At 43.1% G+C, this 19020-nt stretch overlaps 1 protein-coding gene across 1 annotated transcript in view; it reads left to right on the top strand.

The window, feature by feature from the left end:
* Basp1 (brain abundant membrane attached signal protein 1) overlaps window positions 1-18321 on the top strand; it is a 52300-nt gene extending 33979 nt beyond the window's left edge. Inside the window, exon 2 of the mRNA XM_031360520.1 lies at window positions 16716-18321. Coding sequence (XP_031216380.1) covers window positions 16725-17390 — 666 coding nt within the window. The 5' untranslated portion in view covers window positions 16716-16724 and the 3' untranslated portion in view covers window positions 17391-18321. The remainder of the gene's footprint in view (window positions 1-16715) is intronic.
* The last annotated feature ends 699 nt before the right edge of the window (window positions 18322-19020 follow it).

Here is a 19020-nt window from a genome sequence, read left to right as displayed (position 1 = left end):
TGTGAGGTGAAATCTCAGGGTTGTTTTGATTTGCATTTCCCTGATGACTAAGGATGTCGAACATTTGTGTCTCACTATTTTAAAGAGAGAATTAGGAAACCTTCACTATGTAATTTTCTGCTCTAGTTCTTGCAAAATAATTCAATTTTCTACCTGTCATTGATTTGTTAAAATTGCTTAAGCAGCTTTACCTGACTTTAACTCTTAGGCTGACCTTTTTGGTGTTCCCTTTGGTCCTTTCAAAAGGCAGAGTTTTTCTGTGACATAGGCAGTAAGTGTCTAGGGGAAGTCGGAGTTGATCTTGTTTTCCCATGAGTAACAGATGGGAGTCGAGATGTTTGCATCATTTCTGAAACGAGTTAGTAGGTGGATTTGAGCCTATTAGTCATTCTCATTAGACACACATATTATTATTACATATTTTTATGAAGACCAAGGTATTGAGCTAAGAGGTGCAATTCTAGACATTTATACTGCAATTGCAATAGCCAACCCTGGGCAGTCAAAAGTGACCTATTCAGCCTGAACAGTGCCATTATTGTGGTGAGTCCATGTTCTGTTTGATGTGTTTATAGAAGTATAGAGAGGTATAAGATATGTTCTATGGGGGTGTGGTGAGTTGTGGGGGATGGGGTTGCCTCGGTGGGCCCATGCCAAGGCATCCCTTCCCCCTGAGGGACCAGCCATTCAACGGTATAGTATAGAATAGAGTTTATTCAGGGCAGATAGAGGGGAGTTAAGAAGGTAGTAGAGGCAGAGAAGGGCAGAGAGAGTAGAGAAGTAGAGGCTGGCCATGGCCGTGAGTACATAAAAAAGGGGGGAAAGGAATGGAAGGAGACGGGGAGCAAGAGGGAGGAGGGGGCAAGCAGCCCCTTTTAGTGGGTCAGGCCTATCTGGCTGTTGCCAGGTAACTGTAGGGAGGAGCATACCTGGCTGTTGCCAGGTAATTTGGGGGTGGAGTTTAGACAGAATGCTAACAATGTTGACCTTTAGGATCCAGGAGGTTGAACGCCATCCTGGGAGACATGTGGCCTCCAAGGTCAATTGGTTCCCTTGCTTTTTCTAAAGCTATAAGAGCAAAATCGTGATGCCTGAGATTCGTCCTGGATTCTGCTCAGGTTGATGACATGTTTCTGTCAGTTCTTTTCAGACGTTGAGCTTGAGCATATGGCTTTACACCCTTGGATGGAAAATAAAATATTTTTGTGGAAAAAATAGTTTGATTTGAAAACTGTGACTCAACCTCATAGCAGGTGAAGTGAGCAGAAGAGAGTGCGGTGTTTAGCTCCACGCTCTTTGCCACAGCCCCCTCATCCAGCCTGAAGTAAGAACGATGGAGAACGATGGAAAGCACACTGGCTTCTAAGGGTACATTAAATGGGATCTCTGCTCTTGCTCGCTCCCTGGGGGCATTTTCCTAAGTCTGCTGGACTCAGCCATTTGGTGTCCTGGGTTTTATTCATTCTTTACTGGTGTGGATTGTCTGTTTTCATCGTTGTAAGGTTTGTTTGCATTGCCCGCCCTTACACAGTAAGGCGTACACAGTAGACTGCATCCTTGCCATGTCTGACCTAGGATCCTAGCATTCAGGAAGCTTATTGTTTTATGATAATTGAGTCAACGTTCTCTTGTCTCTCCATCGTGAACATGGCAATTGTCTCATTGCTATTTCATGCTGGGTTTTTAAGGGTAACTTGAGTTTCAGGTTGACTCTGTTACATGTAAATACCGGAGAGACCTTGTTTCAGGTAGGAGAGTGTAAACAAAAATGGAGTGGAGACCTACTGTGTGTGTCAAGAGATGATTTCATCCCTTTCCTGCAGAGAATGCAGTAATGACCTGCTGACCCTCCTCTTCAGGCAAGCTTGGCTTTGCAGAGGCTTCCTGCCCCAGGCCCTATAGCTAGTCGAGATCTGCTGATGTCAAACCCCACATGCCTTTTTTCCCCCTCTACTGAGTATAGTGGGTCAGAGTTCAAGCCATTAAGGTTCTGTTTGAGCCCAAAGAGAAAAACCCGTTTACTGAAACATGAACTCTAATTACATAAAGTGGATGCCTCTGAGAACAGTATTGTTGTCTCCTAGCTCAGTCTGCAGATCTTGAACAACAATCAAGCCTAGCCTTATGTAATGAGAGAGCATTCAAAACCAAATAGCACCTGTCCTGTCCGGTGTTCTCCACGATTAAGTACAAGGTTCCTGGGGTGGGGGTGGGCGTGGCAGCTGGACAAGAGCCTGCCTAAGTCCTGGTGCGTGTGTGCAGGGGTTTCTCTGCACCATTGTCTGGGGCATTTCTCAGCAAAGGATGCTGCATTTTGTCTGTATGGCACTCACTGAGGAGTTTTGCAAGAGAGCAGAGGTGAGCAGGGGATAGGGGATGCTGGTTGCTGGAGAAGTTTTGGACTAGTAACTGTAATGTGTAGCTCTGCTTGCCAAAAGAACTCAAAGGCAGTCTAGACACCGTGTCCTGTGAACTGATGATGTCTCAGTGGGACAAAGACCCCTACGTTCTATGTAACCTCATCATTTCCAGGCTAGACAAGGCTAGGATTCCTGGCTTTCTGTTTTCCTTATTTACTTTTAATTTTCTTTATGGCTACAGCAATCTTACTAGTTCTCTTTTCATGCTTCAGGAAGTAGAGTTGACACACAAGAGTCTTAGGCCTCTTACACTTCACGTGTGGACTGTTCAGTGTGTACCCTTGACCATGTGCTAGTTCTATATGGTATACCGATGAAGAAATAGATTCTTAGGAGCTAGGTCAGGCCATCTAGTTAATCTCCTGAGAAGTCCCTGGACACCACCACCCTCCTTTGTTTTTACAAGCTCTTCAATGATTGTGGTATATGCCAGTCTCAGAATTGTTGGACAGTTCCTGTTAAAGTGGTTGGCAAAGCAAGAGAGTTTGAAGGGGATAGTCTAATATTGAATTCAGGTTAGAATCCATTCCCATTCATCCACTCAGAAAGTGGTACTGGGTGTCAAATATGTGCTGTGCTCAGGACCAAAGGATCTCCTTCGGGATTTCCTGGGTGAGAAGCAATATCGTCATTTCTGTTGAAATCTTACCGCATGCTGGAGCATTTCTTCCTTGAGTGTCTCATTAGGTAGCTTGGAGGCTCAGACCCGAGGAAGGTAAAACTGTGGAGGAGAATGAGCTCACGGAGGGAGGATCACGGAGGGAGAAATCCTGGGGTGGCATATCAACTGTCAGGAGGAACCCAATGACCAGGCACTGATGTTGTACTGTGTCATCTGAACTCAGCTTTACAGTTTCCTAGATGTAGACCTACCATGTATCATTTGCCTAGTGACTTTTTCATTCCTTTATTAACGTAGGAAACGTTCATTGTGCACTTCTTTGTGTTAAGCAAGACACCAAGGAAAAACACATTCTTTGTTTAGTTGAATAAGAATAGGTATAAAGGATTCTAGAATTTTGTGTGTGTGTGACAGTGATTAAAACTGGAAAAGTGATTTTAAGGCTGGACATACTATATTTGTTGATTGTAGAAAAAAAGAATACATTAAAATAAAAACCTAGTGCAAGTTTAGGCAGTCATAAAATGTGTGACTCATCTGTTTATATTTGGGGTTAGGCATGCCTGGAAATAAGTTGTAGCTATTCCTAGTGTCTGTGGACCTTCTTTCTTTGTCAGGCAGCTACCAGGAAGAGAAACTGTCATGGCTTGAAGCCCATTGCGCTCTGTCTAGTCCACTAATAAACAGCAAAAAAAAAAAAAATATACCTCAGCTGCTATCAGTTATTTCCCCCTACACTTTATTTTGGATTCTCTTTGAGAGTTCTAAATTTGTTGTGGTAATAAGGCGTGTATTGCTTTCCTGAGTCTTTGGAAGGGAAATGTGGCTTAGAAATGATCTCAGCAGCTTCCATTTCCTGAGGTAGTTGGTTGCGGTTCACTTACCGTATTGACTGGAAAGCGCAGGTGATTCATAGAGAATCCTGTGTGAGGATGCTGCAGCCAGTGCTTTTGAAAGGACCACCCATTAAGTGCAAATAAATAACAACCAGAGGCCATGATGGACTCTAAAAACAAATCTTACGATGGATGAAAATGCATAATTCATGAGTGCTTGCAGCATGTGGCAGGATGTTTTACTGGGGGGCTCTGAGTAGTGTCTGTAGTCAGGCAACCTTTGCATTCCAAGAGAAGCCTCACCTGTCAGGTTCATAGCATCAGCACAATAACCAGCTCAGGCTCTTATGGGTAAAGACATGTAGGATCAGTTAGAGGAGGTACAGTTTGAAAACTGACCTCTCTATTGTGCACACAGTTACTTAAAGTGGGGAAATCACGACATTATTGTCTGCAGGATGTCTGTATGCTTATTGTTAATGTCACCATGGATCATGGTGACAGTTTGCTGCCATGGGACTTAGTCATGTTTCATTTACTGGAATGGAAATCTCTAGTGTAGCTTAGCACACTTATTTTTCTACTGCTATGTGAAAGGAGGATTTGCAGAATTTAGTTGGTAAACATCATCATATTGATTCTTTTCATCTTAGAATTTTATAGTCAGAGTTTCATGTTCCTATGTACAGTGACTTTATAGTACTTATCAAGCTCCCATTGAACAGTAACTATCATAAAACAAACACAATACAAAACCTTTGTTCTGCAGACATCAGATATATTTGAATAAATATTGAAGGAGGGCTTTAGGGCATTACTCAGGTCCATTTGACTGCAAAAACTTTCAATGCAGTATAACAGAATATAAAGGGACTGAGCAAACAAATGACAAATGACTACAGGGGAAGTTTGTCTAGGACTGAATTAGGTTTTGTAATAAAGGAGAATAGGGGGTTGAATGAATAAAGCCCTATTGGACCTGGTTGAGAATATATTCATCAACTCTTGCTTGGTGCTTCTTTATCTTAGAAGCTCATGAAACCAGGGGGAATGCCAAGAGTCTGTTTACAGCTTCGTAGGCCACTGTGTCCCATTAAAACCTCCCCAAGTGTAACGGTCGGCCAGTCACTAGGTCAGTTGTGCAGACTTTCAGCTGGTGAAATGCCCACCCCTTTGTTCCCAGTACTTAAAAAAATCCTGTGTGGAGTATGAAGGAGCCAAAGAGGATAGACTGGCTAGATGAAAACCTAAAACTCTGAAGGCTTGCTGCTTATTGTCCATCAGGTTTTAGGCTCAATGTGCTTCAAATAAAGCTCCTTCCTCACTCTGAGGAGTGTGTATTTCTAGAATGAATTTTGATCCTACTAATTTCCCCAGGTTCCTCTACATGCTTGCTGGCGTCTCTCTCTTTCTCCCCCTCTCCCCACCCCCACCCCCATCTCTTTTGACTTATGAGCCAACCGTACTATTCAGAGACCTTATGGAGAAGCATTTTGCTTGGAATAGTTCATATCTCACCACACTCACCTGGAAGAGAGCAGTGCTGAGCAAGGAAACAACCCTAAGAGTTAGATTTGCTTCTCTTCCTCTTCTGAAGAGCAAGTCTGTCTTTAACAAGCTTAGTCTAGATGCACATCATCTTTCTGCTCTAGCTTCTTTGTTCTTTGCCTCATTCCACATTCCCGTGTCTATTTTCATTCCTTCCAAATCCCTGTTGCAATACAGAAATCAGCCTTGTCAATACTCCGGATTTCTGGAATCACTCTGCCCAGATCTTTGTGTTGACTGAGGCGAGGTCCTTACAAGCCACTCAGATATTATTTGGGCCTTCCTGAGAGGCAAGCATTTCCCTCTCCCGCTCCCCAGTAGCAAGGTCATGGAGGGGGCAGGAGTCCACAGATCTCTGCTCTGGTCAAATTGTCTAATCTGTTCTAGTCGTAGCATCTGTCTTCACAGAGATACTTCCTAAAATTCTCTTGATACTTGAGCTCTGCCTTTTATTTTCTAACTTGTTTTCACAGTTGACTCTTCTGTGGTAACCTACATTTTTTTTTTCATTAGGCCACCTGTATCTTTCTGGTCTACAGTTTCCCATTCTTGGGAAAAGACTGTCCTTGGCTATTTCATGAATATCAAAGGATTTTCTGATAGTTTTCAGTGAGCACTTCCTGTTTGTTCCCAGGGACACCAACACTTTGCATTTTCTCATGCTTTCCCAGTTGAAAGCTTATTAATCCTTCAAGGCTACTTGCCCTCTGCTTAAGGAGCTGCACTGGTGAGCCAAGTTGCGGCTTTGCAAGCCACTAGTTGTTTGCTGGCTGAGGGTGAGTTATTAACCTCCTACAATCCCCAATTTTCTCATGGGAAGGTGGGACTAGTAATAATTTCTTCCTTGTAGGACAGGTAGTATATTGTTGTATACAGAGATCAACCATTAACATTATCTTAGGGAGACTAAGTCATGTATGTAAGTAATTTTGATGTTTCTAGTTAATAAGCGTTCCTTGCTCCCCTGACCTCAACAGTCTTTTCATTTTCCACTCTCATGGTGTTTATATATTGTTCCCCTAGACTGTATTCACTTCCTCTGCTTACTGTCCATCAGGTTTTAGACCCATATGCTTCAAATACTCTGAGGAGTTCATATATTTTTAGAATAAATTTTGATCATACTAATTTCCCCAGGTTCCTCTGCATGCTGCTCTCTTTTTCTCTGTCCGTCCGTCCGTCTGTCTGTCTGTCTGTCTGTCTGTCTGTCTGTCTCTGATTCCTAGGGCTATAATACTCTGAGTATGCTTCTGTACAGCGGGCCTGGGATGCAGCACTTACAACAGGGAGCTCACTTGGATTCTGTTGTTCTTTGTGCTGGAAAAGCTTTCTATGTTCTTGTACACTTCTGAACTTTTGAAGACAAAATTCATCTTGGTCAACTGTTTGGCAAATTTGGGTTTATGGAAGCATTAGTGTGTGCATCCGCATTCGGGGGATATACCTTTTGTCTTTTTCTTTCTTCCCTCCTTCCCTCCCTCCCTCCTTTCCTTCCTTCCTTCCTTCTTTCCTTCCTCCCTTCCTTCCTTCCCAATAGTTCCTTCCAATATGCTTTCATAATACTGAGCCCATTTTTTGGTGACAAGAAAATAAATTGTCTTAAAAATGTTTTCTCTCAATTTTTACTCATGGTATTTTAAAGGTTTGCCTTGGGAACTTAAGCTAGGTTGATAACTCTTAATGCGGTTCTCTCTCTCCATGGAGAACATTGCCATCCCTAAATGGCAGTGGTGTTAGAACTGCTGAATAAATGCTTTGACTGAACCAGACAGTGACAAACAGTAAGTTTAATAATGGAGATTCTTACCAGGCATTGAAGAAACTTGACAGCAAATCACTGTGCTGGAACAGTTACTGTTAAGAATCCCCCAGACACAAAGGCTACATTGTCTTTACCTCATTTCTCTCTTTTAGAACAAAAGTTTTGACCATTTAGATTAAAGGAACCAATCATTTCTTCCAAATAGAAATTAGTAGGCCTGACAAACTATTTTAGATATTTTCTTCTATTTATACTTAGTAAAAACACCCTTTGCTTCTTTATTCTCTGTTAATTCTTTCTTTAAGGTAAGGAGAGACTCCCACTCAGCGTGTTTTAGCTTGTGTGTGTGTGTGTGTGTGTGTGTGTGGTTTGTACTATTTGTAAGAGAAATCCTTGTGTGGCCTAGATTGTCCTTGAATTTTCAGTCTTCCTGCCTCAGCTGCTCCAGCATAGGAATTATAGGTATGCATAAACCACCACACCCAGTCCCATCTAGCTTTGACAAGTAGCTTAGATTTTTCCATTCTTAGTGGTTATGAGTCCAACTTGTGATAAATATATAAGTAGATGTAACTCATGAGCCCACTGTAACTTTATATTGCTTTCAAAAATGTCAGTAGCTGGTTTTTCTGGTATCTAAAACTGCTTAGCTTTGCAGCTCTGAGTTAATGGAGTTGACAATTTCTTGTCCAAGGATGTAGTTATCATACCAAAGGCATGTACTGAACTTTGTCAAGAAGGGAGGGTTGGTGCCTAGCATCCTTCCATGGCAGGCATATTTTCTACTGATTATAAGATAGAAGCACAATCAGAAGATTACTTCTTGTGTGTACCACATGATGATCTTGAAATCAACCCAGAAATAACCCTCTAGTCTCCGAACAGGCTGCTGTATGTCCTCATTGGGTTTTTACTGCAGATATGGAGTGGGCTGCATAATAATGTTTGCTGTCACACTTAAGAATGCTATTCTGCTGATGCTGGTTAAAGTGGCTAACTAATCCAAGTCTGCATTTTCAAAATAGGGACTTTGCAGTGTTTGGCAGCTTTTTATGTAAGAACTGCTTAGATGTTATTAGTGCAGAGGAAGAAGACACAAATAGAGATAAGCTGTGAAGTAATAGACACAGACTTTGGATCACACAGAGGTTCGGAAGCAATTTTCTTGTTTTTGTGCTGTTAATGTGTGCTGGTTACTGCACGACAGCAAGCTTTATTAAGTCACAAAGCTATATTCACCGATGGAGTAGTATTACTATAAAAACATGCTGATGAGACATAGAGTTGGGCATAACATGGTGAATGTTAGCTAATGCCCTGGGTTTGCCTCCTCATGCACTTGGGCATTTTCTTAAGAGGGACTGTGCTCCAACTGGGGGTTCTGTTCTTTAGTCACTCAAAAAACTGGGTAGCCTACACTGTGGAAATAGGACCAAGGAACTCTGCTAGAGTGAAAAGGGAGTGACCGCAAATCATGCTCATCCACGTGCCAAGGACCCGCACTTCAGAACACAAATTGGGAAGACATCCACGTGTAAGTGTCGCTCTGTTTTGCATGCTGCCAAGTTGCGTCCCTCTGGGATGATAATCCAAGTCAATCCAAGGGCCTTTGAGGAAGCTTCAGCGCATAGCATTATTTAGACCTTTCTCAAAGGGCTGAAGGCTTGTTAAAATTAATACAGCTCCTGTTTCTCCTCCTCACTGCTTGACTTAATCCAGAGTTCTCCCATTCTCCCTCATTGACACGCAGGCACAACGATGAATGTGTTTTATGTCAAAGAACATGGAAAAAACAGCTCCAGGAAACTCAGAAAACCACAGGAACAAGTTCCATGGTAGCCGTCATGTGGAGCAGCCACTGTCCCAGGACGTGGGGCTATGACGTGTCACATGCTATATGACTGTAGGTCTTTTGTTTATAAAGCTGTGAAACTCTTATATTTGTGTGTGTGTGTGTGTGTGTGTGTGAGAGAGAGAGAGAGAGACAGAGACAGAGACAGAGACAGAGAGAGACAGAGAGAACTTGCACATACCTGGTGTATACAGGCATTTCTATGCAGGTGTATATGCCTCTGTGCTGGCAACGTGGCCAGTGGAAGATGTCACTAGTTCACCGCTCGTCATCTTATTGCCTTGAGACACTGGAATTTTGCTGGAACCCAGTACTCCCCAGAAATCCTCCTGTTTCTCTCCCCGATGAGCTGGGATTACAGTCCCATATATAACCATTCTCAGCTTTCCAGGTGGGATCTGGGGATGTGAAGTTAGGTCCTCATGCTTGGTCAGCATGCGCACTTAGCGGCTGAGCTTGGCCCTTAACCCTGTTGCAGTCCTTTGGATGAAACTCAAAAGAATGTCCAGGTAATAGACCTGCTGTGCATCTTACCGGGTTACTACTTACTGGTAGGGGTTGAGGAACCTTATTGAAAAGGATACACTCACTGTTTCCTTACCCCTAAAACTGGGTCACAGAGTTTCCATTGACCAAAGCAATGTTTCAATGGCCAAGGCCACTGGAACAGGAGGCAAGGTCCTGCTGGATCTCCTGGTTCCCCATACCAAGGCCTTTACTTTTGTTGAAAATGGAGCCAAGGCTTCAACTCTTCTGCTGCTGCATGCTTTTGCTCCTGTTCTTCTGAAAATGTCTTTAGGATAAATCTGTGACTTTAGTGTCTGTAAGGTAAAAATATGAGAGCAGATTGGGTGTGGGGCAGAGCATCCTCCAAAGATAGCATCAGAAGAGTTAGAGACTTGGCTTCTCTCAGAATGAGCAGCTCTCTCCCATTCTTTCCTCCCAATGGCTTTCTCTCCTGTTGGCTTTCTTGGCAGAGTGAAGGATCTGTGGCCTAACTGTGCTTCAGGCCACCATGACTTTGCTATTCTTTTAAAGCAAGACCAATGGCTTTAAAAGCCACAACTGCTCTTCAAGATCCTCGGCTTTTACATGCCCAACAAAATTGTACAAAGTGTCATCCTTTAAAAACTTTTTAAAAAACATTTTTGTCTTAGGCACGGTCTTCTCCATCCCAGGCTGGCCTTGAATGTGCCTGATTCTAAACTCCGGGTGCTGGGATTATTGGCATGTACCACCACACACAGTGGGTTCTGCAATATGCTCTACCACTTGAGTTGTGTTTTCAGCCCTAAAGCGCTGCTCTTTTCTGACTGTCAAATGGTAACGTGTCCTTTGATGTAGCTTTTCTACTTTAGGAAATATAGAAATAATATCCTTTCATTTAAAAAAAAAAATTCAGTGGGTAAGAATTTCGTAGACAATTCCATCATTCCTGAATCTATTAGAGAGGCCATGGGTATTTAGAAATGAACTAAATATTTTTCCCTTAGAAAATAATTCCCCAGGCTTCTGAGCTTAGTTAGAATCAAAACGGAAGATACAGTTTCTTCCAAGGTCAGAGGTATTAACTGGACAGAATACTGTGTGTATGTTATGCCTTAGGCCTGTGGTGTAATATCTTAGCATTTTTGGAGGGATTTTTTTTTCCTATTCTCTTCCCAGAATTCAGGATGCCATCAAGCCCCCCCAACCCCCCCAGGAAGATGGCCCTGGTTACATATGCGATTGTCCCCTAGTTTTCTATGTTGCTTTGAGGTTCCTGGAGTCTGTGGTTAGGACCGAGGAAGAAGGATGTCTGTTGTGCCACCCAGGTGACTCTCTTCACCACTGGCGATTTCCTGGGAGGAAGTTGTTGGTTGAGACAATATGCTTCTATATGTGGGGAAGCTTTCAGAGTTAGCGTCCTGTGAAGCAGCTTGAGAAAACAGAAGGGCTCTATTTGCATGGATCATGTGTTCCCGAGGCTCTGCACACAATGTCTGCTCTATGGACAGTTCTGGAAGACATGGTAGAGGAAGTGGCTGTAGAATGATAGTTCCTACATTCACAAGAGTTGACTTATTTTTTTTTTTTTTTTACAAGTGTATTTTATATTCAGGAAATGGATTTCTTTGATCCTCTTAGATTATTGGAAACTGACCTTATATATTTAAATGGTTCTCATAGGAAGCTGAGTAGGTAAAGGAAATTCGTTTATTTAGCTCTGTAAGTTCTGTACTTGTTTCGAATTTCTTTGTTTCTATTAGGTTAGCAGTCACTGCCTCTTTTGGGGTGGGGAGAGAGTTAGGTGCATACGTTATAGAAATTAGGACCCCAAACCTCTTCCCACTTTACCTTCTCTTAACATTTCCACATAACATTAAGCTGAGTGACTCCTTAACTTGTGGGACTGTATTAGCCATCCTTCTACTTAAAATAGTTTTCAAAGACTATGACCAGCATGTAGTAGAAAGGACACATGCTATGGTAAGTCCCTTCCCTTGGCAAAGCGGGAATCCTGCGGGGTAAGACCATGGATGGTAGGAGAAGGACACACCAAAAGTAGTGTGAGGGGACACAGCTGTCTCTTATAAATAACTGGAGTGCTACTGAGAACTACGTGCCAGGGAAGCTGTTAAAACCTGTGTTTTCTGACAGTTATGACTTCATCTATGATGTATTCAGTGAAGTCCCGTTCTGACTCATAAACTGACGCACCGTGCTAAAATATCTCTGAAATGTAATTGAGATCCCTAAAACATTCTATTCCTTGGCAAATATTTAGACCAGGTTTCATAAAGTTTTAACTTTTTTATTTGGATAGACTAAAATGACTGTGTTCTCATTTCTAGTTTTTAACAAACGTCACAAATATTGATCCCATGCCAGAGGCAGTTCGTCACCATAACAACACAGGTGGATGTCAATCCAATTTTTAAGGGAGAAAAATGGTCTTAGGTTTGTGATCACAGGCACATAGAACTTTATAATGTTACACTTTTAGCCTAAATAGCATTTTATATGGTACAATAAGCATTCATACTGCCCCCTCCCATGCCAAGACTGAGCAAACTTTTAACATCATCACTTTACTGGTCAGGGAATTTGAGACCCAGAAGACAGATGCCCTGTTCAGATTCATAATCATTTTCAACTATTAGATCTTGGCACTTTTAGCCAACTTCATACTGAATGTCACAAGTCTTAAAGAAAAAGTTTATAGTTAAATAATTTTCCCCCTAATTGTTCTTTGAGATTGGCCTTTCTACCTTTATTTTCCAAGATGAGAAAAGTAAAATTTAATTTAATTTAATTGGCTGTACTGATATACTGGCTTAGGTCTGCTCCAGATGAGCTGGGTTTTGTCAGCAACAAAAATCATACTGTAGTTTGTAAGACCTGGGGAGGCTTTCTGAGCTTCTGGGATAATTACGCAGAGCTGATTGGGGCGTACTGTGTCCTGAGGATTGTATACAAAATAAGCACAGCTTATGTAATGTGAATAGCTAAGGAGTATATATTCTAGGTTTCTGACAGGCTTTCTGGAGAGAAAGCAATAAAGGCTTACAAAAAACATTTCAGACTGTCTCTGTGAGAGTGCCTCCATTATAAGTTCTGAATTATATGTCACCCATATAATCTCCCAACGTTTTGAGTAAACATAAAAGATAAATATCTATGTGAATATTCATTTTTTTTGTAGCTATAAAATTTCCCTATTGAAACTCTCAGGATCAAGCACCAGTTTATCATTTAGGCTTGCTGTAGTGTTAATATAAATGATCACATTTCTCCTCCTGATGAAATTAAACTAGTTATAAATATTTTTTTCCCATAAGATCTCAAGACACCCCAAGAGTCCTCATATATGATTTAGAGGAGGAACCGAAGCATGATTTTTAGAATATTTTTTACTTTTTCCAGTTGCTTTTAGGGAAAAAAAGAAATCACCGTACCTGAGCTTTCTGGCTAGGAAGACTTTTCTTTATGTACCTTCTTGGGCATGATACTGTTAAAGGGACATGGTGTTAGATGTGTCACAAAGGGGCCTGGGAAGATGACTTGGTCAGTTACTAGGACCCCAAATCCTTCTCAGAAGCCAGGTAAAAGCCAGGCATGGCGGCGTGTTTGTCCTTCCAGCACTGGGGAGAAAGGAGGCTCCTGGTACCCCATTTACCACTTCAGCCAAATTGGCAAGTTCCAAACCCCTGAAAAACGGTTTCAAGAAGACCCAAGTGCTGAGGATGAATTGCCAAGGTGGTAGTCTTAGCTCCTTTTCTGTTGCTGTGATAATACAATATGACCAAGACAGCTTATAAAACAAAGCATTTAATTTGGGGCTTGTGCTCCTAGAGGGTTAGAGTTCATGACCATCATGGCAGGGAGCATGGCTGTAGGCAGGCAGGGAGGGAGGCAGGACACTGTAGCAGTGGATGGGAGTTTATATTTTCATTCACAAGCAGGAGGCAGAGAAAGAAAACTAACTGGGAATGACTGGGTTTTTGAAACCTCATATATATATGTATATGTGTGTTTACGTGTGTATATATGTATACATATACATGTTTATATATGTGTATGTGTTATATGTATGCATACATATGCATATATATATTTTTTTTTTCAAAAGCCTCATGAACAGAGGTAATAACAGAGGTGAAGTCTACTGTTTGCCCTCATGAGCACACAGAACTCCAGTCCATGCATTCAACATCTGCCCATCTTTTCCTGGTCCCACTCATTGTTAGCGGACATCCTAAGTGTGAGGAAACACACAGGCAAGCTTAGCTCTTTGAATGTCACTTTGGATTAGGTTCAAGTAACTTCCAAGATGGATTACTTCTTCACTAGAGATAGCTGTTTCTTCCACCCCACCATTCTCATGTGTATACATGTATGGTGTGTTTGCAAATGTGTGTGCACAAGTGTTTGCTCATTTGTATAGTGGCCCAAAGTAAATGTCCAGAGTCTTCCTGGCTTACTCTCTGCTATATTCTTCCAGAAAGGTTCCCTCAATGGCACCCAGAGCTGGTTGACAAGTCCAGACTAGTTATCTCGCTCAAGGTAATCCCAATCTCTACCCTCCCAGTGCCAGAATTGCAGGTACTGGGTTGTAAAGCCATCTCTCTAGCCTTGTATCTTTTAAAAAAAAAAAAAAAAAAAAAACTCAAGTGTTCCAACTTTCTATATTAAATAATTTCCTTCAAAAACAGCAGTTATAGAAAAGAGTCGACTCATTCAATTCCACGCTGGCGTTCCTTGCTGGCTCTCTTTTCTTAAACATCTGATAAAAGCACTTCACTAGCAAATAGAAAGAGGAGAGTGGCTACAAAGTTTCTTCTGTAGCCTGAGTCAGGTCCTGTCTCAGAATCCCAGAAGGTAAAGTTCCTGGGCTTAGAGCTACATTGCGAGATCAACTTCTTGGTGGGTAGAGTTCCCCCTTCATCTGCTAGGTGGAGCTTCTTGTACTAACACATTCTTTTGGGGTTTGACCTTTGTTTTATTGGACAACTCATGAGCTCAGCTAGTCAGTTTTCCTCTGAGTAAAAGGAGGAGGCTACTGGCGCCATTTAAGATGTTCTAGAGAAGGTTAAATAATTTAGATAGATGGTGTAGGATTAGGACTGTTTCCCACACCTTAGATTTTAATTTGTAACTTTAATTTACCCCCTCCTCCGGGTGCTGGGTAGGGGTTCACTCTTATTCTCATGGGAAATAACCAGACCACTGCTTTCCTGGTAGTCTAGTGCATTTCATAAACCTCCTCCCAGAACTCTGCTTTATATCACACAGGTAAATCAGCTGTTTGTGTGTGTGTGTGTTTTTGTTTTAAATCGACCTCATTGAGACACATTCTCTTACTTACAACTTGATTTCGTCTGTTTAATTTCAAGAAAAGAATCACAGCTGGGCTTAAAACAAAGAATAGAATGTGGCTTTAACTGTGCTACAATTTTAGTAACTTAGATTTTAGGTTTGTAAACCAACAGGACTTTAAACCTCTGGGGATTGCTATATAGAATTTCATACTGTGGGTGTCAGAACCCTGCACTCCATTCTTTGTTCACAATGAGACTACATTTACTCTTTGCCTCATAGGCTGTAATTTCTACGTTGGTGTATGGGTTTCTGTTATATTGTTGGGAGAAGAATCTAAAGGTAGACCTGCCAGGTTTTCTATTTTGCAAATCTCAACCCAGTGCATCAAACGTAATGTGGGGTGTAGGAGCTACCAGTTGTGTGTGTCATCAGCCACTGATGAAGTATTTGATGAAGGTGGTATACAACTTAACTTATTAGTCAAATGTTTTCATTTATTGCTTCGTGGTAAAAATGTTTTTTTTTTTTTTTTTTTTTTTTTTTTTTTTTTTTTTTTTTTTGAGACAGGGTTTCTCTGTTTAGCCCTGGCTGTCCTGGAACTCACTTTGTAGACCAGGCTGGCCTCGAACTCAGAAATCCGCCTGCCTCTGCCTCCCAAGTGCTGGGATTAAAGGTGTGCGCCACCACCACCCGGCCGTAAAAATGTTTTTAATTGTGGTTTCATCACATATATTTGGTCCTACCAAAAATAGGACCAGTTGTTTGAAGTGGGTTAGGATTCTAAGCCATTTCTTCTTCCCAGTTTAAGAAATGTAAGAGCAATCCTTGGATGCCATAATAAAGACCTTTCTTGAAACTAGGAAGAGTATGTTAGTCATCTTTGTGTTTGTTTCTTTTTTCTGTCTCCTCCAACTCTTAAAGGTAACCCAGACAGAAAATTAGCATAGAATGGTGAGAGGAATTTTGACTGAAGAATAGTACTCTTTCCCACACCTGACTTTTAAACAGTGTGGGTTATTTCACTATGGTGAATCATGATTACAAGAAGTGTAGTGAAGAAAAAGCTCTCTTTTTTCTAATCTGAATGGATGGGGGGAGGGGGTAGCTGGGTGAAGAGAGCTCAGGGCCTTGTCAAGAGTGAGCAGAACCCAGCGAGCTCACGAGGAGTTTCCACTCTGTCCTGTACGCCCCCACCTCCCCTCTGCCCCACCCCGCAGTGCACATCACCGACTCCTCTTGTGGGGAACTACAGGGCCAGTGGAATGTTAGCCTTTAAAAGTTTTGCCATCTTGCATTAATAAAAAACAATTACATTATCTGAAGGAGGCAACATGTCAGTGATTTCTCATGGGCATATGACACTATAAAAATGTGCTTCCAGAAAGAATGGAAGAGAGATTTGTGATTTATGCTATGCAGTTCCTCCAGGAAGTTATTTGTAAATTATCAGGGTTTTGTTGTTTAAAAAAAAATCAGCGATATTGTAGTTCTAAAATGGCTGTCCCTGCCATTTTGTGCTGCGGTGTTCAAGCCTCCTGGATGCTGAGACAGATATAAGTAGACAGATAAGAAACCAATACCATGCCACCTGTCCTCGCTATTGGCAGCTGCAGCCGGGTTATTGATTACCACTTCTTATCTACCCCCACCTTACCCCTCTCCCCCACTTGCTGGCCTGCAGGCTTCGCAGCTGGGGTTTTACTTTGTTCTTTGTTACTTCTAATTGTGGTAGAATGCCCGTGGCGTCCAGGCTGCTCCCCGCTGTGCGTTTGCCCGGGGTCCTTGACGCCCTCCTCGCTCTGCAGAAAGCCTCCTGCCCGTTTGCCTACTTTGACCCTAACTCCCCTTTGTCTTCCCTTGTGCTTCTTTGCAGAACTCCAAGATGGGAGGCAAGCTGAGCAAGAAGAAGAAGGGCTACAATGTGAACGACGAGAAGGCCAAGGACAAAGACAAGAAGGCTGAAGGCGCGGGCACCGAGGAGGAGGGGACCACGAAGGAGAGCGAACCCCAGGCGGCCGCCGACGCCACTGAGGTCAAGGAGAGCGCGGAGGAGAAGCCCAAGGACGCGGCGGACGGCGAGGCCAAGGCGGAGGAGAAGGAGGCCGACAAGGCGGCGGCCAAGGAGGAGGCGCCCAAGGCCGAGCCCGAGAAGAGCGAGGGCGCCGCGGAGGAGCAGCCCGAGCCCGCGCCGGCGCCCGAGCAGGAGGCGGCCGCGCCCGGGCCCGCTGCCGGCGGCGAGGCCCCCAAGGCCGGCGAAGCGGGCGCTGAGAGCACGGGCGCGGCCGACGGCGCGGCCCAGGAGGAGGGCGAGGCCAAAAAGACTGAGGCTCCCGCCGCCGGCCCCGAGGCGAAAAGCGACGCGGCCCCGGCGGCTTCAGACTCTAAACCTAGCAGCGCGGAGCCTGCGCCCTCGTCCAAGGAGACGCCCGCCGCCTCCGAGGCGCCCAGTTCTGCGGCCAAGGCCCCTGCGCCCGCCGCGCCCGCCGCCGAGCCCCAAGCCGAGGCACCAGCCGCCAGCTCCGAGCAAAGCGTGGCCGTCAAAGAGTAACAACCGGGACAGCCTAGCCAGAACCGACGCCACTCGCAAACGACCTGTCTCACGCTCTCTCTGTCTCTCACTCTGTCCTCTCTCTGTCTCTCTATCCTATACTAACTTGTTTCAAATTGGAAGTGAGGATATGTATTGCCCAAGGGATTAAAAAAGAAAAAAGAAAAGAAAAGAAAAGAAAAAAATAAAGAGGATGTGTCCCATCAGGGGAGGGAGGGGGCGGGGAGAATCCAAATAGTATTTTTGTGGGGAAATATCTAATATACCTTCAGTCAACTTGAGCAGTCAGTCCTGGATTTTAGAGATCATTGTCTGAAAGTACATCATCTGTACCCTGAACCGCTGTCCCCTAAGCTCCATCCTTAAAAGACCCCAGCATCTCTCCTGCGATGCAGCTGGGGAGGGAGGCGTTTGATTCTTCTGCCCACAGGGCCAGTGCCAAGGCAATCAGATCTTTATGAAAGCAGTATTTTCTGTGTTTCCTTATTAATTTACAGCCTTTTCTTAATTTTTTGGTATTTTTTTTTTAACGTTTGTGGATGAATGCCAACTTTCAGACGGAGCCCACTTAGCCTGTCCACATGTATCTCAATGCCAACCCTCCATTCTTCCTCTCCAGATATTTTTGGGAGTGACAAACATTCTCTCATCATACTTAGCCTACCTAGATTTCTCATGACGAGTTAATGCATGTCCGTGGTTGGGTGCACCTGTAGTTCTGTTTATTGGTCAGTGGAAATGAAAAAAAAAAAAGTCTGCGTTCACTGCAGCGCCAGTTTTCTTCCATCTTGTGTCTCAGACACCAACACACAACCCATTGGAAAATGGAAAAAAAAATAAAAAAATAAAAAAAATGTACAATGGATGCATTGAAATTATATGTAATTGTATAAATGGTGCAACAGTAATAAAGTTAAACAATTAAAAAGTAGTAATGGATCTTGGCTTTCTTTTCTCCTCCTTTTTGGTGATGTAGCTGTTTTTCCTGAATACAATTGAAGAAAGGTAAGACTTAGGATCCTCAAGTATTCTTGACTTGTATCCTTTTAAACAAAACACCCCAAACAGTGGAATCCGCGTCAGTTATCTTCTAAGATGAACAAGAAAAACTGTCCAAGGATTCCCACCTAACCCTGGTGTGGGTGTGATTATTCATGCTTTAAAAGAGCAAATATTGTGAATGAAATATTAAATGACAACCAAGAGCTGTGTCTTGAAGGCTGGGAAGAATATTATATAATCTTCCTATGTGTATAAATTGTGAAGCCACGGGCCAGCATCTATGCCTGCCCTGCCTGTAGGCGAATTGGTAGCAGAGGAAGGCAAAGGACCGGAATGCCATAGTGGGTTAATAGCCAGGAGAAAGCTGCTAGTGGCTTCCACCTTACCCAGACCTCTCTTGCTTTGGCTTCAAGGAGCATAAACCTGTGATCTGTAAGACAAGATCCCTTTGATAGCTGAAGTATGTAGAAGTTTGTGCACATACCAGGTAGCAATGTATACCACAGTCAGATGTGCTAAGCCGTCACCCCTTGATGACCCCATTCTGGGAATAGTGACTGTCTGTGTGCTCAGGGTTTCCCTATGCCACACTTGGGGAAGAGGCTGGAGAAAGGTGGCATTTGTACAG

Source organism: Mastomys coucha, unplaced genomic scaffold (genome assembly GCF_008632895.1).
Source record: "Mastomys coucha isolate ucsf_1 unplaced genomic scaffold, UCSF_Mcou_1 pScaffold8, whole genome shotgun sequence".
Lineage (NCBI taxonomy): Eukaryota > Metazoa > Chordata > Mammalia > Rodentia > Muridae > Mastomys > Mastomys coucha.
The sequence above is the reverse complement of the archived record's forward strand: the minus strand, read 5'-3'. Positions and strand labels throughout refer to the sequence as shown.